The following is a 27,028-nucleotide window of genomic DNA, read 5'->3' on the forward strand; positions in this document are numbered from 1 at the left end:
GGGAGGAAAGAGTAGAGATATTGGATAGGATAAAAATAGACTGAAAGGAGGACTCAAAGTTAACAAGGCACCCAGTCCAGATGGGATAGATCCTAGGTTGCATCCTGGAGAGAACAGAAGCTCTGACCACAATCTTTCAATCCTCCTTGGATATTGGAGTGTTGCCAATGGACTGCAAATGTTACACCTGTGCCCAAAAAAGGGGAAAGATAAACTGGTAACTACAGGCAATCTGACATCAGTGGTGGGAAAACTACTAGAGACCACTGTCAAGGACAAAATTAATTCTCACTTGGAGAAGCATGAATTAATAAGGGACAGCCAGCATGGATTTGTTAATGGAAAATCGTCTGACTAATCTGATTGAGTTCTTTGATAAAGTATCAGAGAGGGTTGATGAAGGTAGTGTAGTAGTTGTATATATGAACTTTCAAAAGGCATTTTATATAAAGTACTATATAATACTTGTTAGCAAAATTAAAACCCATGGGATTAAAGGGACGGTGGTAACTTGGGTATGTAATTGGCTAAGGGATAGGAGGGAGAGTAGTGGTGAATAGATGCTTTTCTGACTGGAGAGAGGTATGCAGTGGGGTCCCCCCAGGAGTCAATATTAGGACCATTGCTTTTCTTGTTTTATATATATCTTCAGCAAAGAGGGGGAGGAAATGTGTACAAGAGAACTTTCTTGATCAGTGTGTTTCCAGCCTAACAAGGAGGGAAGCAATGCTGGATCTATTTCTGGGTAATGAAGTCAGGCAAGTGGAGCATATTTCAGAGAGAGAGAATTTGGGGAACAGTGATCATAATTATCAGGTTTAGAATAGTTATGGAAAAGGTCAACAGACAATCAAAAGTAAAAACACTTAACTGGAGGAGGGCTAATTTCAGTGAGTTGAAAAGGGATCTGGATTGGAATCAAAAATTGGTAGGCAAAACAGTAATTCAACAGTGGGAGGCCTTCAAATAAGAGATGGTTCGGGTAGAGTGTAGACATATTCCCATGAGGCATCCAAAGCTAGTGCTCCCTGGATGACTAAAGATAGAGCTTCAAATGAGACAGAAAAAGGAGGCTTACAACAACTGTAAGGGTCATAACACAGTAGAGAACCAAGCTGAATATAGAAAGTACAGAGCAGATCTAAAAAAGGGAGTAAGGGCAAAGAGAGAGTATGAGAATAGATCAGCAGCTAACATAAAAGGGAAACCAAAAGTCTTTTATAAACACAAATAGTAAAATGATAGTCAAAGGAAGGGTGGGGCTGATTAAGGACCAAAAAGGAGATATTCTTGTAAAGACAGAGGGCATAGCTGAAGTACGAAACAAGTACTTTGCATCTGTCTTCACTAGAGTAGAGGATGCTGCCAATGTAGTATTAAAGGAGGAGGCAGTAGTGATATTGGATAGGATAAAAAATAAAGTGGTACTTAATAGGTTGGCAGGCCTCAAAAGTAGAAAAGTCACCCAGTCTGGATGAGATACATTCTAGGTTACTGAGGGAAGTAAGGGTGCAAATTTCAGAGGCTCTGGCCACAATCTCCCAATCCTCCTTGAATATGGGGGTGATGCCAGAGGACTGGAGGATTGCAAATGTTACACCCTTGTTTTAAAAAGGGGAGGGGGATAAACCTAGCAACTACAGCCAGGCAGCCTAACATTGGTGGTGGAAAAACTTTTAGACACAATAATCCGAGACATATTTAATAGGCATTTGGAAAAATATGGGCTAATAAATGAAAGTCAACACAGATTTATTAAAGGCAAATTGCTTTTGACTAATTGCATAGAGTTCTTTGATGAAGTAACAGAGCGGGTTGATGAGGGTAGTGCGGTTGTGTATGTGGACTTTCAAAAGACGTTCAAAGTACCACATAATAGGCTTGTTGGCAAAATTAAAACCCATGGGATTAAAGGGACAGTAGCAGCATGGATACAAAATTGGCAGAGGGACAGAAAGCAGAGTAGTGGTGCACGGTTGTTTTTTTAAGACTGGAGGGAGGTATACAGCGACATTCCCCAGGGGTCGGTATTAGGACCACCGCTCTTTTTGATATATCTCAACGACCTGGACTTGTGCATACAGGGCATAATTTCAAAGTTTGCAGATGATATGAAACTCAGAAATGTAGTAAACAATAAGGAGGATAGTAACAGACTTCAGGAGGACATAGACAGACTGGTGAAATGGACAAATGGCAGTTGAAATTTAACACCGTGAAATGAGAAGTGATACATTTTGGTAGAAAGAATAAGGAGAGGCAATATGAACTAAATTATATAATTCTAAAGGGGTGCAGGAACAGAGAGACCTGGGGTTGTATGTACACAAATCTTTGAAGTGGCAGGACAACATGTTGTGGTTGTTGGAGGCCAATCACCTCAGCCCCAGGACATCGCTGCAGGAGTTCCTCAGAGCAGTGTCCTAGGCCCAAAGTTCTTCAGCTGCTTCATCAATTACCTTCCCTCCATTATAAGGTCAGCAGTGGGGATGTTCGCTGATGATTGCAGAGTGTTCAGTTCCATTCACAACTCCATTCGCAACTCCTCAGATAATGAAGCAGTCCGTGCCCGCATTCAGCAAGACCTGGACAACATTCAGGCTTGGGCTGGTAAGTGGCAAGTAACATTCGCGCCACACAAGTGCCAGGCAATGACTATCTCCAACAAGAGAATTTAGCCACCTCCCCATGACATTCAACGAGATTACCTTCACCGAATCCCCCACCATCATCAACATCCTGGGGGTCACTTTTGACCAAAACTGAATTGGACCAGCCACAAATAATTTGGCTACAAAAGCAGGTCAGAGGCTGGGTATTCTGCGGCGAGTGACTCGCCTCCTGACTACTCAAAGCCTTTCTACTATTTACAAGGCACAAGTCAGGAGTGTGATGGAATACTCTCCACTTGCCTGGATGAATGCAGCTCCAACAACACTCAAGAAGCTTGACATCATCTAGGACAAAGCAGCCCACTTGACTGACACCCCGTCCACCACCTTAAACATTTACTCCCTCCATCACCAGCACACCGTGGCTGCAGTATGTTCCATCTACAAGATGCACTGCAGCAACTCACTAAGGCTTTTTCGACAGCACCTCCCAAACCCATGACCTCTACCACCTAGGACAAGGGCAGCAGGAGCATGGGAACACCACCACCTCCAAGTCACACACCATCCTGATTTGGAAATATATCACTGTTCCTTCATCGTCGCTGGGTCAAAATCCTGGAACTCCCTCCCTAACAGCACTGTGGGAATACTTTCACCTTACGGACTGCAGCGGTTTAAGGCGGCGGTTCACCACCACCTTCTCAAGGACAATTGGGGATGGGAAATAAATGCTGGCCTCCTTCTGTGCTGTAAGATTCTATGAATTTATTCCAAGAATGGAAGACAAGTGCCAGGCCCCTCAGCAGAAGGGTGGCAAGTGGAGAAATCTGGAAAGGCATAAGTATTTTTGTTATTTTTTGTGTATTTATGTTAATTTTATTTTTAGGGGTATATTCCTAGGTCAGTGAGAAACTAAGATAGCTGCTGAAAGCAGTTTGAAAAATTGTTTTGAGCAATCTGATTGGCTCAGTTTGCTGGTTCTTCATTGATGGTTCATTGATTGCTTCAAATATGGCTAAACAGACAGGCAGGAAGGTAAACGGCATTTGGACCAGTCAAGATTATTTTACCTCAAGAACAGTGTATGACAGACACTTTTCATGCTCTACCCACTATATGCAAAACATTTAATTAAATGGTCAAAAATACAACAAACTAGTGCCCCTTCGATTGACAATGTAGTGTCTAACAGAATTTATTTTCATTTTGCTTTCTTCAATTTATACATTTGTCTAAGGTATTGGGAATTAACAAGAGTCATGTCATTCCAAAGATACTAATGCTTCATTTTTAAAGATCAAATCCATCTAAAGGGTAAGCTCACAAGTAAAGTCTGTAAAGACTGCTTCTTCTTCTCTACTTTCACAAAAACATGCCTGAACCAAAGAACAGCTGCCTCTATTGTGCTACTGCAATATATCAATTTCCAGAAATCCTTGAACCTGATATCCTCCTTATACAAGGATTTGTTTTGTCCCAATGGGACAAAAAAAATTCATGCAAGGTGCTGAATCAGCCAACTTCAATGGTGATTACACGACTTGAGGTGGTGATCGGGTGATGAGTGGAGTAACTATCAGATAGTTTAAACAATTGAAGCAAACAACACAAACCTGTGCCATTATATAGTGGAGCTGCCCTTCACCACTCGGGCAGGACATTTTGAAATTCAGAGCACCACTGCAAATTTGCAGGTACATACACAAGACAAGATGCAGCTCATGCGCATTAATAGCTCAAGTATCAGAGTCAAGGGCCTAGAAATTCAGTATAGCCACTTTTGGGGCGGAAAAGTCGGGCGGCCGCTAAAGTTTGCGCCCGGCGCAAAGTCGAGGCCACTTCGCCGATATTCAGTAGCTTCGCCCCAAGAGTTTGCTCGAGCGCTAAAACTGGCGTTACACAACTATCTTTAGGCGCAAAGCCAGCGGTGCTGAGCTAAACCGCCAAGGCCGGGCGCAGCGCAGGTGCGGTCATTTCTTGATTGACAGCAGACACCCTGGTGCCGGCCAGCTCTTAAAGGGGGGGGGGAAGGGTCGAGTTCGTCTGCTGCCACGCCCTGGACACTGCAGCCCTCCAGCTAGGCCTAAACACTGCTGAACAGAAATAGCGCCGGGAAAGATGCAGAAGGCCCGTGAACGAGCGCAGCGCTTCACTGGCCATGATTTGATGGTGCTGGTTAGGGCTTTGGAGGGGAGACGCAAACTCTTGTTCCCGGACAGTGGCAAGAAGCCTGCCACCAGCGTCTACAGGAAAGCCTGGAGGAAGGTCGCCCACAGGGTCACATCTAACAGCGAGGTCCCCAGGACCGGTGTCCAATGCCGGAAAAAGTTCAATGACCTCACAAGGATTGTCAGGGTGAGTCCCCTTTCCAGTGTCCTCCTCATCCTTGCATGTGCACCTCACATTATGGGCAAAGGGACCTAAAAGCCCTAATGGCCAGCCCTCATCCAGCAGCTATGGGACTGGCATGAACATCAATTGCACATTCTGCACTTTACACACTGGCCAAGCTATTCGACCATGGGAGGCAGTGCACACAAGATCTGGGCACCACACTGGCCAAGCTATTCGACCATGGGAGGCAGTGCACACAAGATCTGGGCACCACACTGGCCAAGCTATTCGACCATGGGAGGCAGTGCACACAAGATCTGGGCACCACACTGGCCAAGCTATTCGAACATGGGAGGCAGTGCACACAAGATCTGGGCACCACACTGGCCAAGCTATTCGACCATGGGAGGCAGTGCACACAAGATCAGGGCACCACACTGTACTTAGAGGCCGTCCTTTCTCTTGCAGGCCAAGCTGGCACACAATCAGAAGAGCCGGACTGTGACCGGGGGAGGCCGTCCCCAGATCCAGCAGCTCAGTGACCTTGAAGAGCGCGTGGGTAGCCTCATGGGTGCCCGGGTGATTGGCCCCGTTGCATCTGGAGATGCCGACCCTGTTCTGGGCACCAATGGCAAGGACATCACCTTTTGGACCTCTCTCGTCCCACTTGCGCTTCAGATCTACATCCTTTGCCACTGTCCGACCAATGCGCTGAATGCCACCACTCATGCCTCCCTCGCTGACGCCCTCTCCTCACTCTAAAGCTACTCTTGTGCCTTCCTGCTTTCAGATGGTGAGGAGGAGGTCCCTGAAGCTGCCAGTGACAGCCCCTCGGAAGAGGAGGAGGAGGAGGAAGAGGAAGAGGAAGGCGGCCCATCAGGGGAACCCTCAGCCGCACCAGGGATGCCAATGGAGGGGACACGTCTTCCCTGGAGGAGAGCCAGGGGGAAGTGTCGCAGGGGAGTGTAGCTCCTGTGCCCAGTGGCGTGCAGCAACGCAGGAAGGGTCGGGCAGCTCGGCGGCCTTCTTCCCAGAGGGGGGGGGGGGGGGGGGGGGGAAGGGTCGCAGGGGAGTGTAGTTGCTGGGCCCAGTGGCATCCAGCAACGCGGGAAGGGTCGGCCAGCTCGGCGGCCTTCTCCCCAGAGGGAGAGTCCGGCCTCCAGTCCGGAGACGGTCCTCGCCAAGGAGGTGCGCCTCCTCGATCAAATGTCCGTGGACTCGGATCGCCGGCACACCGAGTTCATGGGGGTTGTGGCATGGTTGCCTGAGGCCATCGAGTCCCTGGCTCATAGTGTGGCCGATTTCGGCGCCTCACAGGCCAGGAGTTTCGAGCAATTCGAAGCAGCACACGCCGCGAGTCGGGCCGAATTCAGGGCAGCATAGGCCGCGAGTCGGGCCGAATTCGGGGCAGAACAGTCCGCGAGTCGGGCCGAATTCGGGGCAGAACAGTCCGCGAGTCGCCAGGTGATCAGTGGTGCCGTGCAGTCACTGGCTGGTCTGATGCGGGCACAGACCAGGGCAGTACGGGCACTCACTGCTGCCACACTCGCTGTGTCAGCCAGGCATCGCCAGGGCACCCGCCGCGCTGCAGCAGCACAGCGGTCTGTCCTTCAGCAGATTGCTGCGCATGCTGCAGTGCTGGCCCGGGCAAGTGCCAGTGTCTCAGGCGAGCAGCGAGCGCCTGCCATCAGCCAGCTTGCCCCCATTCCTGCAGCCGCCACTGCCACTCCCCCAGTGGAGCTGCGACGAGCTGCTGGAGAGACTGCTGCTGCCCAGCCACAGCTGCAGCAGTCACCAGCCGGCCCCTCGAGGGCCAGAGGTCGTCTAGGCCGACCCCCAAGGGCATCTGCCGTCACGCCATGTGCCCCTCAGGAGCCTTCCCCCAGCCTTGCAGCCGCCACTGGGCACACTTTGAGGAGGAGCAGCAGGGCGGCCAGGGGCTGCAAAAGACTGGTCAAGGAATCGCCCTCGCGGGCCACAAAGTAGAGGGTGTGGGCAAATGTGTTTTTATATGGGGATGGTTGTTTTTGTAAGGCCGAGGATGAAGGCCATTTTTGTGGAAATGTTTTGTTATTCCTCCCCAGGTTGTGGGAGTGAGTCATGTGTGTGACTGTTTTTTGGGTGTGTTGTCTGTTTTGGGGGTTTCATGTGGGAAGGGCCCTGAGTTTGTTCAATAAAGCATTTTATTTATTCAGCTTGTCCATGTTTGATGTTTGAAGTGGTTGTTGCCTTAACCGGCTGAGGGCTTGCGGAGCGGCTGCATTCAGGTCCTTTCATTGCCACAAGCCATTCCCTGACAGGGGGCCTAGAAGTGATGTTCAATAAGCCGCCGACGGGCGGCCCTTGGACCTTGTGCCTCCCTCCTGGGCTGGTACTCCTCCTCCTCATGCTCCTCCTCCTGAGGTGGTGCTCCAGCGTGAGGTGGCAGTGCCCGAGTCCTGCGGATAGCCAGGTTGTGCAGCATGCAGCAAACGACCACGACCTGGGAGACTCTCTCCGGCGAATACTGCAGAGATCCTCCGGAACGATCCAGGCAGCGGAACCGTTGCTTGAGGACGCCAATCGTTTGTTCTATGATGTTCCTAGTGGCTTGATGGCTTTCGTTGTATGCCTCCTCAGCAGGGGTCCTGGGCGCGCGGAGCGGGGTCATGAGCCAGGTACACAAAGGATAGCCTTTGTCCCCGATAAGCCATCCTCTTGGGGGAGGCTGTGCCTGGAACATGTCAGCCACAGTAGTCTGTCGCAGGATAAATGCATCGTGGCTGCTGCCTGGAAAGCGGGCATTGACAGCTAGGATGCGCTGCCTGTGGTCACACACCAGCTGTACATTGAGGGAATGGTAGCCCTTCCGGTTGCGGTAATCCTCGGCATTGTTGATAGGTGCCCGCAAAGCCACATGCATGCAGTCAATGGCGCCCTGCACCATGGGGAAGCCCGCTATTCTCGCAAATCCCACTGCACGCTGCTGCTGCTTCTCCAGGGTCATGGGGAAGGAGATGAATTGGTGTCTCCTTCTGAAAAGGGCATTGGTCACCTGGCGAATGCAGCAATGCACGGCGAACTGGGATATGTTAGCAATGTCCCCAACAGCAGCTTGGAAGGAGCCGCTTGCATAGAAGTTCAGAGCCACCGTGACCTTCACTTCCACCGACAGACGTCCTGCACCTCAGCTGTGGACGCAGATCTCTGTGAAGCAGCTGGCAGATCTCTGCAACCACCTCCCTTCTGAAGCGCAGCCTCCTAACACACTGCGCAGCAGACATGGTGAGATAGGACACCTGCTGGCGGTATTTCCTGAGTGGGTAAGGCCTACGTTGCCGACGCCTGTTGCCCCCTCTGCGTCTAGCCAGGGCTGCCCCTCTCACACAGTGTCTGTGAGCCCTTCGCACATAATGCTGAAACTGAGGGTTGGCACCCCATGCAGCCCCCATAATATACTGGCAAACAATGACCTCACAATGAAGGCGAATTGCCAAGCTCTGGCCTGAAGCCAAAAATACCTCTCCTATGTTGGGCCAAAGCAGTAAGCTCTCTTCCTTGGTCTCTGTCCATAAATCCGTTGCACAAGAGTGATTGCTGCAAAATGGCTGGCGTTTATAGTTCAGGGTAAGTGCCCTTTAATTTGCGCTCCCCGCGGCCCGCATGGCCTCTGCTGCGTTCCAGTTCACAGTTCTTAGGACCGCCACGCCCACATTGGGCGGGCGCGACTGAAGTTCCGGATTGGGGCGCACAAAGGGCGTTGCACGAGGAAATGACGTCATAATCTGCGCGCGCAGCTGAGCGCGCGCAAACACTTTGCGCCGGCGCTAAATGTCTACTGAAGTTGGGCGTAGGCCCAGCCGCTAAGTGCCTAGCGCTCGAGATCTACTCCTCCTAAGGCGCTAACGGCTGGCGCACGCAACTGAATTTCTAAGCCATGGTGCCTAAATGGTATGCAGACAGTATTACCTGGTCTGCTCAACTGAAACAACATTTCATGTCAGTAGGTTAATATAACAAGGACAGGAGCAAGACTGCCAAAGGGTGCTGAATGACGTACAGCTTAATGCTGTGCTGACATAAACACATTTTACCAAGGACCCATAAAGCTATCAGAGAGCGGGATTTCATCTGATCTAGTTTAGCTGGCTTCAAACCTAGGTTTATAGAGTAAAAAAGTGTTGTAAAGCACCACACCACTAAGCTGTGGCCAAATGCAAATGTTACATAATTGAGCCAATTGAGGGAGAGCAAAATTAAAAGGTGCAAAACTTCTGAAATTATCTAAATTTTTGAACAAACTCGAAGCAAGGTTCCCTTTAACCACAGACATAAATTAGATAGAATAAGTTAAGACATTTTGAAAAACTCAAGTATTTTGAAATGTCAATGAAACCCAGAACATATGGTTCTAGGAATCTGGTTTGAAAAAGATCAGTAGAAAAAGCAGTAGAATGCAAAACTACTCGTTAATTTTGAAGTGGGAGAAGGGGTGTGTGGAAAAAGCAACATTGCATTTCTAACTAATATGACAATTGCAAAGGCCTACCTGTGTTTTGCTGAAGTGGTACATAATATTAACAACGGTGAAAGGAGTAAGATGATAATTTTTTGCATGATAATTGACCTAAAATAAAGAGGTTAAAAATAGTAATTAACCATTTTCATATACTTTAAACCCAAGACAATCTATCAGAATCTTATTAAAGATTGTACATATGCATGTACTTCCTTTGTGTTGTCACTCATTGTCACACTTGTGTCAACCATTTCTCATTATAAATTCCTATTTCCAAATTCACAATGGAAATCGTCTAAGTAAAACTCTCAATCCTGATTTAGTACAATCTAACAATTGATTATTGTATCTTAATTACCTTTATTAAAGTTTTAACTTGAAGACCACAGCCTATCCAAAGAACCTGGGATATTTTGATAATTTTTGTACAGAGCGAAGGCTGACTGCTGAAACAAAAGCAAAATACTGCGGATGCTGGAAATCTGAAATAAATTCCTATGTCCAAATTCATCCAAAATCTGACTGTTGAATCTTAATTGTGCAGTCTAAGCATCTGCTATGCATCCGATATCCCTGGGATACAGCAGTACTGTTCAGTTCGCTGCACTGATGGAATATTTTTCTTTAGATTCTAAGGGGTGGATGAAGATTATGCCTTTTACAAGGCAAAGTGTCATTTTCTGGAGGCTCTGCCAGTCACCCACTAGAGTCACAGTGGAATCAATCATGTTTCACTAAAAATCTGGCACAAATTTTCCAAAATACCAAGGCAACAAACCAGTTCATCGATCTCCAGTCCTTTCCCAGCATGAATTATGAACTAAAAGCTTTCTTAGGATTCCTTCCTTAGGTTGTTGTGGTATTAATTGAAGTACTCATAGCAAAGCAGTCCAGAAAAGAGAAGTATACAGTGGTGTTCCCAGGGTCGGTATTAGGACCACTGCTCTTTTTGATATGTTAATGACCTGGATTTGGGTATACAGGGCATAATTTCCAAGTTTGCAGATGATACAAAACTCAGAAATGTAGTAAACAATAAGGAGGATAGTTACAGACTACCGGAGGACATAGACAGACTGGTGAAATGGGCAGACACATGACAGATTAAATTTAATGCAGAGAAGTGTGAAATTATACATTTTGGTAGAAAGAACGAGGAGCGGCAATATGAACTAAATGATAGAATTTTAAAGGGGGTGCAGGAACAGAGAGACCTGGGGTGTACGTACACAAATCTTTGAAGGTGGCAGGACAGGTTGAGATGGCTGTTAAAAAAACATATGGGATCCTTGGCTTTATTAATAGAGGAAGAGAGTACAAAAGCAAGGAAGTTAATGCTAAACCTTTATAAAACACTGGTTAGGCCTCAGCTGGATTATTGTGTTCAATTCTGGGCATCACACTTTAGGAAGGATGTCAAGGCCTTGGAGAGGGTGCAGAAAAGACTTACTAGAACGGTACCAGGGGTGAGGGACTTCAGTTACGTGGAGAGACTGGAGAAGCTGGGATTGTTCTCCTTAGAGCAGAGAAGGTTATGAGGAGATTTAATAGAGGTGTTCAAAATCATGAACGGTTCTGATAGAGTAAATAAACTGTTTCCAGTGGCAGAAAGGTCAGTAACCAGAGGAAATAGATTTAGTGATTGGCAAATGAACCAGAGGTGACATGAAGAAACTTTTTTTTTTTATAAACACAGCAAGTTGTGATCTGGAATACACTGTCGGAAAGGGTGGTGGGAGCAGATTCAATAGTAACGTTCGAAAGAGAATTGGATAAATACTTGAAAGGAAAAAATTTACAGGGCTATGGGGAAAGAGCAGGGGAGTGCTCTCCTGTCCTGATAGTGTCAAAGTACAGAAAGATTCCACAGGCAACAAAAGGCCTCCAGTACTTTGCCAAAATGACCCTTCTTTAATTAAAAGCCTAGACAACAAGTGTTATTCAAATCATGGTAGGCATCCCAGAGTGTCATTTGGTAGCAATCAGGTGCGGGAAGCCCTGGTTTGTTTTTTACTTCCCGAGCCCAGAGGGAGGATGAGGGCAGCAGCACTCCTACTGTTAACTAGGCTGTGGTCATCTAATTTAACATGAGCTGGGAATCAAATCTAGGAACTTCTGTATGGTTTAGTGCGACATCAGGTGGCGCCCTTACCTTCGAAGTATTCGAGAGGCCAGCATATGGACATGTCCCTCCAGATGATAGTTATAGTCAAATAAGTCAAAAAACAGATTAAGTACTTTAAATTGTTTTGCAATACTATAGTGACTAGCATATAGCAACTGTATAAAGAATCCCCCCAAACTTCTAGTTGTAGTAGGGGACTTCAAGCAGGTTCTCAAAATGCAAACTATCCGCATCAAGCATCTCAGTATAAAAGCCTTTTCCCAGTTTTGCACATCAAAATACTTGTGCCCTACATGAATACATGGTTATTATTTCATTTTGATTCCAGCAGTCTTCTTCAGGTACAACATGTCCTCTTTTCCCCCCCTCTCCAAAATTTCGTACCTGACACTGACGCCGAAAAACAATACAGGGATGAGCCAATACATTTTCTGTGAAGAGACTTTAAAAGAAAAAGCAGAATTAGACAAAACTACTGAACACAAAATATTTCACTAAAGCTCCAACAGACTAGTCGAGACAAAAGCAGGTAAGAAATTACATTATCAATTTATATCTAAATACCGTTTGGACTTGATCCAAATGATGCAATACAGGATTATGGTATTATTTAACTGAAAATGGTGCATCATTCCAAATTAGATATTCTTTAATAAAGAACCATAGTAACGATAGACCCTGTAGCCCACATTAATTTTTCCCTGAAATGATACAAAATTATTTTATATGGATTTACATTTTTACTTGTTCAGTTTATTCACTTCAGTGAATATATTGCATTTGGCAATATACACATCATTTTTGACGTAGTTTTTCCCTTTCCAGTCAATGACTTTTTACAGAATCAGCTTTCCCCTGTACAACTCTATCAGGAGACTGATATCATGCACAGTATAATGATTACAATTTTTTATATAAACACCCTTAGTTATTTTAAATGAAGCACCACGTTTGGTTTGTGAGGCAGTAGCTCCAAACTTTAGCTTATGCTAGCAGGAAGTTTGGGAAAAAAGCATAAATATTGTACCTTGCAAGACCAACACCAAACCCTGCAAATCTATTTAACTGGTCTGTAACAAAAGAGAAAATGTTATTATAATTGACTTTTCAAACTACAGTACAGGGTATATGCAACATACATGAATTACATTTGCCAATTCCTTCTCCATCCCTATCGAGTACACTAACTTTATTCCAGCATGAAAGCATTGGCCAACACTCTTGGAAATGTAATAATACTGGTATGAAGCCAACATTATAACTTCAAGATCTAGGAAATTTACACAACAGCATAAATACTGATTCAACATGAAACCATTTTATTGGTGTTGCGTCCTGCCAGTGTTCACACTACCTCATGTAGCCACCATGCATTCAGCCTTTATATGATTAAGTATCTTGGTTACTATTCAATTTTTGGCTCAATGCGCATTTTACATATCTTGACATTCTGTGCACACACCATTTAATCCATGCAGGCGGATACTGATGGTGCAAATATAACAAGTTAGCTCAGATCATTTTTGCATAGAAGTGAAATACCAGGTAAGTACAGTACATATGCTGTAAAAGAGAAGTCTCTCTGCAAGGACAGAGGGAGAAATACATGATCTAGAGGGGGATTACCCTGATACTGCTATTAGAATGAACCTGGCTACAGTTCTCTGCCCACAAACTATGCCACGTGTATGCACATGTTGAGGAATGCAGCAAAAAGTGAAAAGTTTAAAAAAAAATTTTGAATGCACAATGCAGAAATACATATTGCTTGCTCTAACATTTTCAGGAATCAAAACATAAGGGCCTGTAATTTCTAATAGGAGGCTTCCTGCGTGCGGATGCCTCCTATCGGAAAAAAATCTCACCCTTACCCGAGGGCTCCCGAGGTCCAGACACTTCCGCTCCTGGGCCTCTCCACAGTTGGAATGCACAGGGCCCACGCGGTTCACAAGCGTTCCTGGGATCACGTGGGCCAGGGGAACCAATGAAAGAAGGGAATCCCCCTTCATACTTTTGACAGATAGACCTGTCAAAAGTATGAATGGGGATCACTGAAAAAAGACACTAAAACATTAAATACATTTTTAAAAAACCATCACATTTTTAAAATAAGTTAAAATTAATTAAATTAAATATTTTAAACAAAAATTAAATTTTTTGAAAAAAATAATTACCGTTTTTTACGCAGCTAAAAATAAGCTTACCTTTTTTTAAAAAAGTATTTTAAAATTATAAATGAGTGAAAACCAGGTGTAAGATTTCTAAGTGATTTCAGCGGGCGGAGGTTCTGCAGAAAGCAGAACTCTCCACCCGCAGAGGCCCTTCTCCAGGGCAGGCGTCCGATTTGTCAAGAGGATTCTTGACAGATCAGAAATGGTGGTTTTCAGCACATACGCTTCCCATGCCTGAAACTGGCATTTCCGATGTCCCTACGGGTGTATACACAGCCCGTACACACTTGTAGGCATCGGAAAATACGGGCCAAAGTATTTTACGTTCATCAGGCCTGTAGCTATAAAATAAATTGAGTAAAGGGACTGGAAATACCTAGCAGCAGGGTGCGATCAGTGCAGTACAGACAAGTCAGAACACAAAAAAACTAGACAACTGAAAAATGGACCTGCTCATACACATCAAAAGACAAATCACGAAGCAGTAGTATTCTGTTAATTAACGGGAGAGAGTTAGCCTACAGTGCATTTTCAGTTTTGGGAAATGACTTATAAAAAAATAATTAATTCTGCTAAAAGCATAATGTTATTGAGCTACAGACCTATAGTGCAAATAATTGAACAGCTGCAGGATAACTATTTATGAGAGTAACACATTGATCGGTATTAGTGAAACTCTAATTTGCTAGACCAAGATCAGTACATCTGATTTAAACTCGCAACACAATACACATGCTGCTCTGCACAGGAATATTCTTATACACGCTTTTTACAAACTGCCTCTAATAAAAACACCTACTTGCATGCTCCTTCTGTTCAACTGTTATGATTTGCACCAAGTTTTATCCCTGCCAGATCTACACTCTGGACTCCAAGATCACTTCTGGTCCTGATGATCTCTCTCTCATCATAATATGCGCCCCCAAACTCATCTCCATTCTATCAGTCTCTTATCTCTTCCTCTTAGGTCATCTTTCCTGCCCCTTGAAAATTTGCTCATGATCACTCTACCCTAAGAAAGGTGATCAGTCTTACCCTCAAACTACTGTTCTAACATTAATACTTTCTAATTTATGGAAGCTGCTAACTCTCAAATTCTGCTTTACCCTGAATGTGCAGGCTCAATCCATGGCGGCCAGTATAGTTTTTGCCACAGAAGTTCCGCTGATGACTGTGCTGCTTACGTTATGTACCTGAAGAACTCTGCTCTTGAAAATTTGGTGAATCATTAGTCATCGCCTTAGACTTCTCCAAATTTATTTGATGGGGCCAACATCACGCACTTCTAAATAAGTTAAAATCATATATGGTCTCCCACTAAAGCTATGCTCAAGGTTAGCTAGCTTTTCTTCAAATTGTTCTATTTATGCTTACACTGATTGCTCAATCGGACTCTCGTTCCATTAACTCAAGAGTTCTCAGAACTCTGTCCTCTCCCACTCTGTCCCTTTTTCATATTAATGACCTTCTCATCTCATCACCCAAATCCAACCCTATCCACTATCTTACTGCGGATTCTATTCTGCATTCATCAATTTTCTTCAGATGATGCATCCTCACTGCGCAAACCTCTAGTCCTCTCAATCTAATGGCTGAATTATCAAATTATGATCTCGTCCATGCCATTAAATGGGACAATTAAGTTTATTTTTATTTCAGTACCTTTGAAGGCACCATCCTTTGTTCTCCCCATCTCAACATTCTTGGCATCACGATCTACTCTTACACCTTAATTACTAAAGTTGCCTCTAAAAAGCTCAGTTTCCTTTTTTTGCACTTCCTATACTTTCAACAATTCCATTTTTAAAGTTTAAGACTACTCCAATAGCTGGATGTATCTTTCAGCACCTTTTCATACCCTTGTACAAGATCAAGGTTCTGATTGGTAATCCCTTGGTCACCTCTATGCTCTGTCTCAGCTTTTCTTCCTTTCTCTATTTTATCGATATTATGGTCAGTGACCCTCAAATTTCCTTTTAAGCGCTTGATGTTTGTCCTCCTCGCCATCCGCTATTTTGAAATGGAGACTACCTGCAATTTCTACCCTAACTCAAAAATTGAACTCATCTCCCTCAATGCTCCTACACGCTTGTGGTGTTTAAAACTAAATCTAGGTATCACCTAATCACCACTTCCTGTTTTACTCTGTCACCTCCTTTATTCTTTAATCACAATGATGTCCTTCACAACAGACCCTGGTGCTTCACCTTGGATTCTCAATTTAGCTTGCAACTAAGGTAAACGACTGTGTTGCTCCCGCCCAAGATCATTTATGTGCCGAGTACAACACGGATTCCTCTGTCTAATGTGTCGGTATATGGGGAAACCTGGTGTCTGCATAAAGGGCAATTTTCAGCCTGTTAAAAGTATTTTCTGTTATTTGATTAAGCTTCACCTTCTGGGCTGTCAGTTAATGGTGTGGCAACATTACTACAATTAGGAATGAATCTTTGATAACTATCCAACCTGAAGAATGCCTGTACTTGTCTCATGGTCATGGGCCATATGCAGTGTACATGGTCATGGGCCATATGCAGTGTACATGGTCATGGGCCATATGCAGTGTACATGGTCATGGGCCATATGCAGTGTACATGGTCATGGGCCATATGCAGTGTACATGGTCATGGGCCATATGCAGTGTACATGGTCATGGGCCATATGCAGTGTACATGGTCATGGGCCATATGCAGTGGACAATGGAGTCCACCTTCACCTGGCCAGCGTTGTTGCTGCCCAATTACACAGTGACCCAAGCACAATGTCTCAGTCAACTTGATGTTGCATATTTCAGCTTTAACAATCAAGCCTGCATTGGTTAATCGGGTTAATATGTTGGTGACACGAGTGAGGTGTTCCTCCCATGTCCAACTAAAAATGCGATGGCATCAATGTATGCTCTGGCATGATTCCCAGGCCCCCATCAGAACTGAATCCACTAGCCACTGAAGCATGGTGGATGCATTCTTCATTCCAAAAGTATGCCTGTAAACTTGTACAGCCATAATGGTGCAACACATACGAAGCACAACTGAACAACTGCATTATCAGGTATAGAGTCATCAGACACTTGGCACCCCCTAGCTTCTCCAAAGTCTCCTCCATGTGAAGCATCAGATGGGCATTAAACTCTACCAAGTTAGTTAGTTTACAATAATCTGCACAAAACAATGTGGTCTTGTCCTTCTTAAGGACCAACACCACTAGCACCGCTCACTGGTTCTAGGACAGGTATATTATTCCCAGGTCCATCAACTCCTGTACTTCCCTACCTACGCACACATACACACAGGCTTCAAAAAAACCCTCAAAGCTGTCTTATTATTTTCCTTACAGAGGCCGGTGACTTTGTGTCTTCATATTGAAAAGAAAAGATTCTAAGAAAGGTGTCAGCCCCATTTAACCGGGGACTTGCGTCAGTCAAAACTGATGGCATTGTCTGCTCCTTCATTATCTGGTGTGAGTCAAAACTCCAATTTAACAAATTTATGGCCGGGGACAGAAGTACAACTGGTATTTATAAAGCTCCTTGGTGGAAGGAATTTTACAGCTTAGGACCTAGACAGCTGAAGGCACGGCCGCCAATGATGGGGCAAAGGATGTCAGGGATGCACAAGAGGGCAGAATTGGAGGAACGCCAAGTTCTGAGGAGGCTTGTAGGGCTGGAGGAGGCTGCAGAGGAAATGGAGGAATTTGAAAACAAGGATGACAATTTTTTTTTTTTTTTTTAATAAATCGAAGCGTTCGAGAACAGGGAGCCAATGAAGGTCAGTGAACACAGGGGGTGATGGGAAAATGGGACTTGGTGTGAGTTAAGATATGGGCAGCAGAATTTTGGATGAGTTCAATCTTATGGATGGCGGAAGATGGGATGTCAGCCAGGAGAGCATTTGAATAGTCGAGTCTCGAGATAACAAAAGCATGGATAATGCTTTCAGCAGCAGGTGGGCTGAGGCAGGAGGGTAGACAGATGCTATTACAGAGGTCAAGTAGGTGGTCTTAGTGATGGAGAGGATATGGGGTCAGAAACTCAGCTCAGGGTCAAATAGGACGCTGGGGTTGCAAACAGTCTGGTTCAGCCAGAGGCAGTGACCAGGGAGGTGGGATGGAATCAGTGGTTGGGGAGCGAAGTTTGTGGTGAGAGCTGATGACAATGGCTTTGGTCGTCGCAATGTTTAACTGGAGGAACTTTCTGCTCATCCACTACTGGATATTGTACAAGCAGCCTGACAACAGAGGCAGTGGAGGGGTCGAGAGAGGTGATGGCGAGGTAGAGCTGAGGGTCATTAGCATACATGTGGAACCTGATGTGTTTTTTGGATAATATTGCTGAGGGGCAGCATATAGATACTAGGAGGGGGGCAAGGTCAGAACCTTGGGGGATTCCAGAAGTAACCATGCAGGAGCAGGAAGAGAAATGATTGCAGGTGATTCTCTGGCTACTGCAGGATAGATAAGAATGGAACCAGACAAGGACAGTCCCACTCAGCTGGATGACAGAGTCGAGGCATTGGGGGAGAATGGCGTGGTCAACTGTGTCAATGGCTGCAGACAGTTCAAGAAGGATGGGGAGGGATAGTGCACCACAGACATATAGGATGTAATTTTTTACTTTGATTAGGACCGTTTCAGTGCTGTGGCAGGTGGCGAAAACCTACTTGGATCGATTACAATCAGAAATTCTAATTAGGCACTCAGTTGTCATCTTCTGCAGTTCCCTAGATTCTAGAACGGTCCCAGCGGATTGGAGGGTAGCAAATGTAACCCTGCTATTCAAGAAAGATGGGAAGAGAGAAAACTGGGAACTATAGGCCAGTTAGCCTGACATCAGTCATCGGAAAAATGCTGGAATCCATTATTAAGGAAGTGGTAACAGGACACTTAGAAAATCATAACATGATTAGGCAGAGTCAACATGGTTTTATGAAAGGGAAATCGTGTTTGACAAATGTATTAGAGTTTTCTGAGGATGTAACTAGCAGGGTAGATAAAGGGGAACCAGTGGATGTAGTATATTTGGATTTCAAAAAGGCATTCGATAAGGTGCCACAGATAAGGTTGTTAAGCAAGATAACGGCACATGGGGTAGGGGGTAAGGTATTAGCATGGATAAAGGATTGATTAACAAACAGAAAACAGAGTGCAGGGATACACAGGTCATTTTCAGATTGGCAGCCTGTAACTAATGGAGTGCCGCAAGGATCAGTGTTTGGGGCCTCAGCTATTCACAATCTATATTAATGACTTAGATGAAGGGACCGATTGCAATGAATCCAAGTTTGCTGACTATACAAAGCTAGGTGAAAAAGTAAGATGTGAGGAGGATGCAAAGAGCCTGCAAAGGGATATAAACAGGTTAAGTGAGTGGGCAATAAGGTGGCAGATGGAGTATAATGTGGGGAAATGCGAGGTTATTTACTTTGGTAAAAAGAATAGAAAAACAGAGTATTTTTTTTAAATGGTGAGAAACTATTAAATGTTGGTGTTGAGAGAGATTTGGGTGCCCGAGTACACGACACAGAGAGCTAGCATGCAGCTGCAGCAAGCAATTAGGAAGGCAAATAGCATGTTGGCCTTTATTGTAAAGGGGTTGGAGTACACGAGGAAGGAAGTCTTGCTACAATTATACAGGGCTCAGGTGAGACCACACCTGGAGTACTGCGCACAGTTTTGGTCTCCTTATTTAAGGAAGATAAGAGATTAGCGTGTAAAGTTAAGGCACATGGGATTGGGGGTAAGGTATTGACTTGGATAGAAAACTGGTGGCAGACAGAAAGCAAAGAGTTGGAATAAACGGGTCTTTTTCTGAGTGGCAGGCAGTGACTAGTGGGGTACCGCAGGGATCAGTCCTTGGACCCCAGCTATTCACAATATATATTAATGATCTAGACGAGGGAACTAGATGTAAAATCTCCAAATTTGCAGACGACACAAAGCTGGGTGGGCGTGTGTGCTGTGAGGAGGATGCTGAGAAACTCCAGTATGATTTGGACAGGTTGGGTGATTGGGCAGAAGCATGGCAGATGCAGTATAATGTGGATAAATGTGAGGTTATCCACTTTGGTGGCAAAAACAGGAAGGCAGATTACTATCTGAATGGCAATAGATTGGGAGAAGGGGAAGTGCAACGAGACCTGGGTGTCCTTGTGCACCAGTCGCTGAAGATAAGCATGCAGGTGCAGCAGGCGGTTAAGGCGGCAAATGGTATGTTGGCCTTCATAGCGAGGGGGTTTGAGTACAGGAACAAGGATGTCTTGCTGCAGTTGTACAGGGCCTTGGTGAGACCACACCTTGAGTATTGTGTGCAGTTTTGGTCGCCTTATCTGAGGAAGGATGTTCTTGCCATGGAAGGAGTTCAGCGAAGATTCACCAGGCTGATACCTGGGATGGCAGGAATGATGTATGAGGAGAGATTGGGCTTGTACTCGCTGGATTTAGAAGAATGAGGGAATCTCATTGAAACTTATAAAATTCTGACAGGACTGGACAGACTAGATGCAGGAAGGATGTTCCCGATGGTCGGGGAATCCAGAACCAGGGGTCACAGTCTAAGGATAAGGGGTAGGCCATTTAGGACAGAAATGAGGAGGAATTTCTTCACCCAGAGTGGTGAACCTGTGGAATTCTCTACCACAGAAGGTAGTAGAGGCCAATTCATTAAATATATTCAAGAAGGAGTTGGATATATTTCTTAAGGCTAAAGGGATCAAGGGGTATGGGGAGAAAGCAGGGACCGGGTATTGAATTTGGATGATCAGCCATGATCGCATTGAATGGCGGAGCAGGCTCGAGGGGCCAAATGGCCTACTCCTGCTCCTATCTTCTATGTTTCTATGAAGGATATACTTGCCTTAGAAGCAATGCAACAAAGGTTCACTAGATTGATCCCTGGGATGAGGGGGTTGTCCTATGACGAGAGATTGCACTTATACTCTCTGGAGTTTAGAAGAATGAGAGGTGATCTCATTGAAACATACACGATTCTGAGGGGGATTGACACGGTAGATACTGAGAGGTTGTTTCCCCTGGCTGGAGAGTCCAGAACTAGGAGGTATAGTCTCAGGATAAGGGGGAGGCCATTTAAGACTGAGACCAGGAGGAATTTCTTCACTCAGAGGGTGTGAATCTTTGGAATTCTCTGCTCTAGAGGGCTGTGAATGCTGAGTCGTTGAGTATATTTAAGACAGATTTTTGGACTCCAGGAGGAATTAAGTGATAGAGATCGGCAGGAAAGTGGAGTTGAGGTCAAAGATCAGCCATGATCTTATTGAATTGCGGAGCAGGCTCGAGGGACCTACTGCTGCTCCTAATTCTTGTCAATAAAAGCAAGTGTAAGGAGGAAAGAAAAGGCAAGGAATGAAGACCATGATTTGAGCTCTGGTGTTTGCTTATGAAAATTCACTAAAAACCTTCACAACTAATACCTCCGTCACATCACACGGCGCTGAAATAAATAGGAAACAGACTTGGGTTTACAAACTCGTACTTCGCGAGCCTAGTGTAGACTCTGCAAGTTGCTGGATATGAAAACATCAGCCAAGGCAGTGCAGACCCAGACCCGCCCCTCCTTTAATCGGCGAGCTGCTTTGACTTCCGCCTCAGCCGGGAAGGCAGCAGCCGCTCCGGGGTGAAGCAGGCCGGGCTGCGCGGTGACCGCCTCGATGAACACGGGCTGCACAGGCCCCCCAGGGCCCAGACGCTGCCTGGAGCCGGAGTTGCCGCTAACATTCAATACTCGCCCGTGGATCCCGCCGCGTTGTCTGGCGCGGCCGCTCCCGGGCTGCCGGCTGCTGGTGCTGGTGCTGGTGCCGGTGCCGCCCCCGCCGCCGGCCTCTCCCCCCGCCTCTCCCCCCAAGGCCCCGCTGCCGGTGCCCGGCTCTCAGCTGTCCAGGGGTCGGTGCAGTCCCACGACCTTGTCGGGGCCGCGTATCCGACCGCCGCCGCATCCTCGCAACCGCGGGCATTCAGCCCCTCGTTAAAGCCCTGCGGCCGCCGTGAGTACATCGAGCCGAGAAGATGACGGTAAAACGGCAAGAATAAGGCCGGCGGAGGACTGAGTGACAGCCCCCGACAACAGGAAATGACCTCAGAGCCGGAAACAGCGCCCCGGCGCAGTGCGTGCTGGGCTCTGTAGTCTGGAATGTGGAGCTGGGGCTGGTGCTCACTTCTTCACTGTGACGATGTAAACTCACACTGATTCTGGGTTACAGTTGTCATTGGGGGCTGTTATGGTGCTTTTTATACATTACCAGTCTAGTGCCCCAGTTCTCATTCACCAGCAAGAGAAAGGGCCAGGATAGAAACATAGAAGATAGAAGCAGGAGTAGGCCATTCGGCCCCTTGAGCCTGCTCCGCCATTCAATGCGATCATGGCTGATCATCCAAATTCAGTACCTTGTCCTTGCCTTCTCCCCATATCCCTTCATCCCTTTAGCCTTAAGAAATATATCCAACTCCTTCTTGAATATATTTAACTAGCTAGAGTGCCCGGCGGTGCCGAGGCTTTTTTGAGGGCATGTTGTTATTGGAAGAGAGAGAGAGAGTGACTGGGGGGAAGAGAGAGCGCAACTGGGGGGAAGAGAGAGAGCGACTGGGGGGAAGAGAGAGAGCGACTGGGGGGAGGAGGGGGGGAAAGGGGAGGGGGGAGTCCCCGAGCCCCGCCCCCCCGATGCCCCGAGCCCCGCCCTCCCGAGGCCCGATCTCCCGAGCCCCGATCTCCCGAGCGCCGATCTCCGGAGGCCCGATCTCCCGAGCCCCGCCCCCCCGCCCAAGCCAGCTTCAATAGCAGAGAGAGAGAGACGCCGCCACGCAACCTACCGCGTGAGGCCCGTCCGGACTCAAGTCGTGCGTGCTTACTCCTGCTCCGCCTGCCTTTACTAACATGGCGGCGGTGGCGACGCTCGGCTCAGGCCCGCCCCCTCCAGCCTTCACAAAGATGGCGGCGATCGCGAGCCGCTTGTTCAGCGCGACGGGAGGTGCCTAGCTCGGGCGTGGCTGGGCAACAGAGGCCCAGGCTTAGAGGCCTGGAAAAACGGTTAAAGGTAGGAAAATTCTAGATGTTACAGAAAAGATTTACAAATTAATTAACTTTTTTAAAAAACAATTTGTGTTTTAAAAGCAACTTTTTTTTTGCTGGAAATGTAGATTTGAAAAGAAACACGCAGAAAGCGGGAAAAAGAAATGAAAAGTTTCGGATCAAGATGGCGGCGACTCACCTCGGTTCAGAACGATAAGGCCCGCCCACACACGCACCGATTGGTCGACCGTCAGGTCACCGAAGCGTAGGATTGGTCAATCGTCCTGTCACTCGACTCTAGGAGGGCTCGCCCGCAAGCGCCAGGAACCCGCCGCCGCCACGCAGCGATTGGTCGACTGTCGGGTCGCTTGACCGTACGATTGGTCGACCTCGACGTCACTCGATGCTAATGAGCGGAATGTTGAACGTTTTTTGGATACCGCGGGCGCAATTTTTGTCTGGCCGAAACGTAGATACGCTTATGACAGTTCTGGAATCGTAAGCTTTCTTTCGATGTAACACACGTGTAGGTACGCTCTATAACTTTCGAGTTTATTCAATACAGACAGACAGACGGAATGACAGACAGACAGAAGAACCGCTTTATTATTATATATATATAGATAGATATAGATAGATGAATTGGCCTCCACTGCCTTCTGCGGTAGAGAATTCCACAGGTTCACCACTCTCTGGGTGAAGAAATTCCTCTTCATTTCTGTCCTAAATGGCTTACCCCTTATCCTTAGACTGTGACACCTGGTTCTGGACGCCCCGGCCATCGGGAACATCCTTCCTGCATCTAGTCTGTCTAGTCCTGTTAGAATTTTATACGTTTCTATGAGCTCCCCTCTCATTCTTCTAAACTTCAGCGACTACAAGCCCAATCGACCCAATCTCTCCTCATACATCATTCCTGCCATCCCAGGTATCAGCCTGGTGAATCTTCGCTGCACTCCCTCCATGACAAGAACATCCTTCCTCAGATAAGGCGACCAAAACAGCACACCATACTCAAGATGTGGTCTCACCAAGGCCCTGTACAACTGCAGCAAGACATCCTTGTTCCTGTACTCGAAACCTCTCGCTATGAAGGCCAACATACCATTTGCCTTCTTAACCGCCTGCTGCACCTGCATGCTTATCTTCAGTGACTGGTGCACAAGGATACCCAGGTCTCGTTGCACTTCCCCTTCTCCCAATCTATTGCCGTTCAGATAATAATCTGCCTTCCTGTTTTTGCCACCAAAGTGGATAACCTCGCATTTATCCACATTATACTGCATCTGCCATGCTTCTGCCGAATCACCCAACCTGTCCAAATCACACTGGAGTTTCTCGGCATCCTCCTCACAGCACACACGCCCACCCAGCTTTGTGTCGTCTACAAACTTGGAGATATTACATCTAGTTCCCTCGTCTAGATCATTTATATATATATTGTGAATAGCTGGGGTCCTAGGACCGATCCCTGCGGCACCCCACTAGTCACTGCCTGCCACTCGGAAAAAGATCCATTTATTCATAGAAACATAGAAGATAGGAGCAGGAGTAGGCCATTCGGCTCCTCGAGCCTGCTCCGCCATTCAATGAGATCATGGCTGATCATCCAAATTCAGTACCCTGTTCCTGCCTTCTCTCCATATCCCTTTAGCCTTAAGAAGTATATCTAACTCCTTCTTGAATATATTTAATGAATTGGCCTCTACTGCCTTCTTTGGTAGAGAATTCCACAGGTTCACCACTCTCTGGGTGAAGAAATTCCTCCTCATCTCTGTCCTAAATGGCCTACCCTCTATCTGTTGCGTCCATGTATAATAAGACACAGACTGCGGAGAACGGTACAACAGGTGTTTACTCAACGTGGCTCACACTGCAACTGATCTGTACAGATTACTACTCAGTGTTATATACAGTTGTGGTCACTGCCGGTGCTGCAGTATACATGAGCTGTAAAACATAGTTCCCCCCTTAAAGGTATATACATTACAATTCCTCCCCTTTTAGATTAACAGTACCATAATACTCATTTAACAATTGAATATCAAACTAATTACAATTAACACTTTTAACATGCAACATTAGCTGAAAATAGTCTATTTATATATTCAGTCTTTGGGGAGGCTTCCTGATCCTTTCTGGATAGCGCCTTTCCCGAGTGTCTTGCTCTTGGTGCGGAGGCGATTCTGGCCCCCTGTCGTCGGTTGGTTCATCAGCTTCCGATGCTACTGTTTCTGGGGTAGATGCGACCTGTACGTCAGGTTCATCACCAGGTACGTATGGGCGAGGCATGGGGTTGACTTGTTCCTGTGACTCTAGGATCTGGTCAGCATGGCATCTCACGATGCTATCCCCAACGTCCACTGTGTACATTAGTGGGCCCTGCCGTGTGCATATCGTTCCTGGCTGCCATTTTTCTGTTCGGTAGTCGCGGGCCAAGACTGGTTGCCCTACATTGAAGCTCCTTGTTGGCTTCTCATGGATGTGCTGGAATTGCTTACTCTCAACATCTCTTCGTACGTTTGGTCTGAGCAAATACAGGCGAGATCTTAACCTTCGGTTAAAGAACATCATGGCTGGGGCCTGGTTGGTGACTGCATGTGTCGCATTCTGGTAGCCGAACAGGAAATTGTCCACCTTGTGCTGCAGCGGAATGTTGTCATTGTACATAGCCTTTACTGCCTTCTTAAAGGTTTGTACAAACCTCTCAGCCAATCCATTTGTGGCTGGATGATACGGGGCGGATGTGTAATGCCTTACCCCATTCTTTTTCAAGAACCTCCAGAACTCTTCGGACACAGACTGTGGTCCGTTGTCGGAGCAAATCTGTTCTGGCAAGCCATTCCTGGCAAAAATGGTCCGTAGGACTGCAATAGTTTTCTCCGTGGTGGTGGAGGACATTTTGATGACCTCAGGCCATTTCGAGTGCGCATCCACAGCTACTAAAAACATTGAGTCCATGAATGGATCAGCAAAATCAATATGCACCCGTTGCCATGGAGATGAGGGCCACTCCCATGGGTGTAGAGGGGCCTGTGGTGGTGCATTTTGGACTTTCTGGCATCCTGAGCAGCTTTTGGTCAGGTCCTCGATTTGTTCATCGATTTCCGGCCACCACACATAAGCCCTGGCTAGGCTTTTCATTTTTACCCCTCCCTGATGACCCTCATGAAGCTCATTGAGCACTCTATCCCTTAACTTGGGTGGAATTACCACTTGGGATTCACGCATCAAGGTCCCCCGGCACACTGACAGCTGTTCTCTCCTTGTCGAGAATGCTGGCAACAGTGAGTCGCCATGTGCTGGCCATCCCTTCACCTTCAAATCATATACCCGAGACAGTGTCGGGTCATTTCGGATTTCCTTTTCGATACAAGCGTTAGTTACCGGTAGGTATTCAACTATAGTCGAATGGAATATTTCGACAGGATCCACTGCTGGTGCTTCCTCCGCAGTAGGCAGTGGCAGGTGTGATAGCCCATCAGCATTTCCATGCTGTTTCGTGCCCTTATATTCAATCTCATAGTGGTGCGCCCCTAGAAAAAGTGGCCATCTTTGTAGTCGTTGTGCAGTCATCACCGGAACGCCCTTCTTCGGATTAAAAATGGAGACAAGAGGCTGGTGATCAGTCAGCAAGGTGAATTTCTGCCCGTGCAGATAGTGATTGAACTTTTTCACTCCCCACACTAGGCTGAGGGCCTCCCTGTCATTCTGGGTGTAGTTACGCTCGGCTGAGGTTAGTGATCGTGACGCGAAGGCTAGTGGCCTCTCTGAGCCGTCCGAGAATTTGTGCGACAGCACCGCTCCAATGCCGTAGGGTGACGCATCACATGCCAACCAAATTGGTAATGCTGGGTTGTAATGGGCCAATACCTCTTTCGATGTGATTAGTGTTTTGCTCTTCTGGAAAGCTCGTCTACATTCGTCACTCCACTTCCATGGCACCCCAGTTTGCAGTAGGGTGTTCAGTGGGTGTAGTATTGTAGACAAATTTGGCAAGAACTTATGGTAGTAGTTTACCAGCCCGAGGAACAACCTCAGTTGTGACACATTTTCCGGTGCTGGAGCCTTGACTACTGCCTCAATCTTCTCTGGGGACTTATGTAACCCCTCTTTATCGATAACGTGGCCACAATACGAGATCTGTTTTCTAAAAAACTCGCATTTGGGGCGGTTAGCTCGGAGCCCATATTCCTGCAATCTAGTGAGCACCTGCTCCAGGTTGGCAAGGTGATCACTGTCATTTTCGCCCGTGACCAGGATGTCATC

At 46.5% G+C, this 27,028-nt stretch overlaps 1 protein-coding gene across 1 annotated transcript in view; it reads right to left on the reverse strand.

Moving 5' to 3' along the window:
* slc25a46 (solute carrier family 25 member 46) overlaps positions 1 to 21,862 on the reverse strand; it is a 42,220-nt gene extending 20,358 nt beyond the window's left edge. Inside the window, exons 1-4 of the mRNA XM_085987401.1 lie at positions 21,483 to 21,862; positions 12,600 to 12,642; positions 11,957 to 12,014; positions 9,478 to 9,555 (exon numbers count right to left, since the gene is read on the reverse strand). Of these exons, the coding sequence (XP_085843527.1) occupies positions 9,478 to 9,555; positions 11,957 to 12,014; positions 12,600 to 12,642; positions 21,483 to 21,747 (444 nt within the window). The 5' untranslated portion in view covers positions 21,748 to 21,862. The remainder of the gene's footprint in view (positions 1 to 9,477; positions 9,556 to 11,956; positions 12,015 to 12,599; positions 12,643 to 21,482) is intronic.
* Positions 21,863 to 27,028: the final 5,166 nt, after the last annotated feature.

This window comes from Somniosus microcephalus, chromosome 1 (genome assembly GCF_052327205.1).
Source record: "Somniosus microcephalus isolate GS21.2 chromosome 1, FLI_Smic_1.0, whole genome shotgun sequence".
Lineage (NCBI taxonomy): Eukaryota > Metazoa > Chordata > Chondrichthyes > Squaliformes > Somniosidae > Somniosus > Somniosus microcephalus.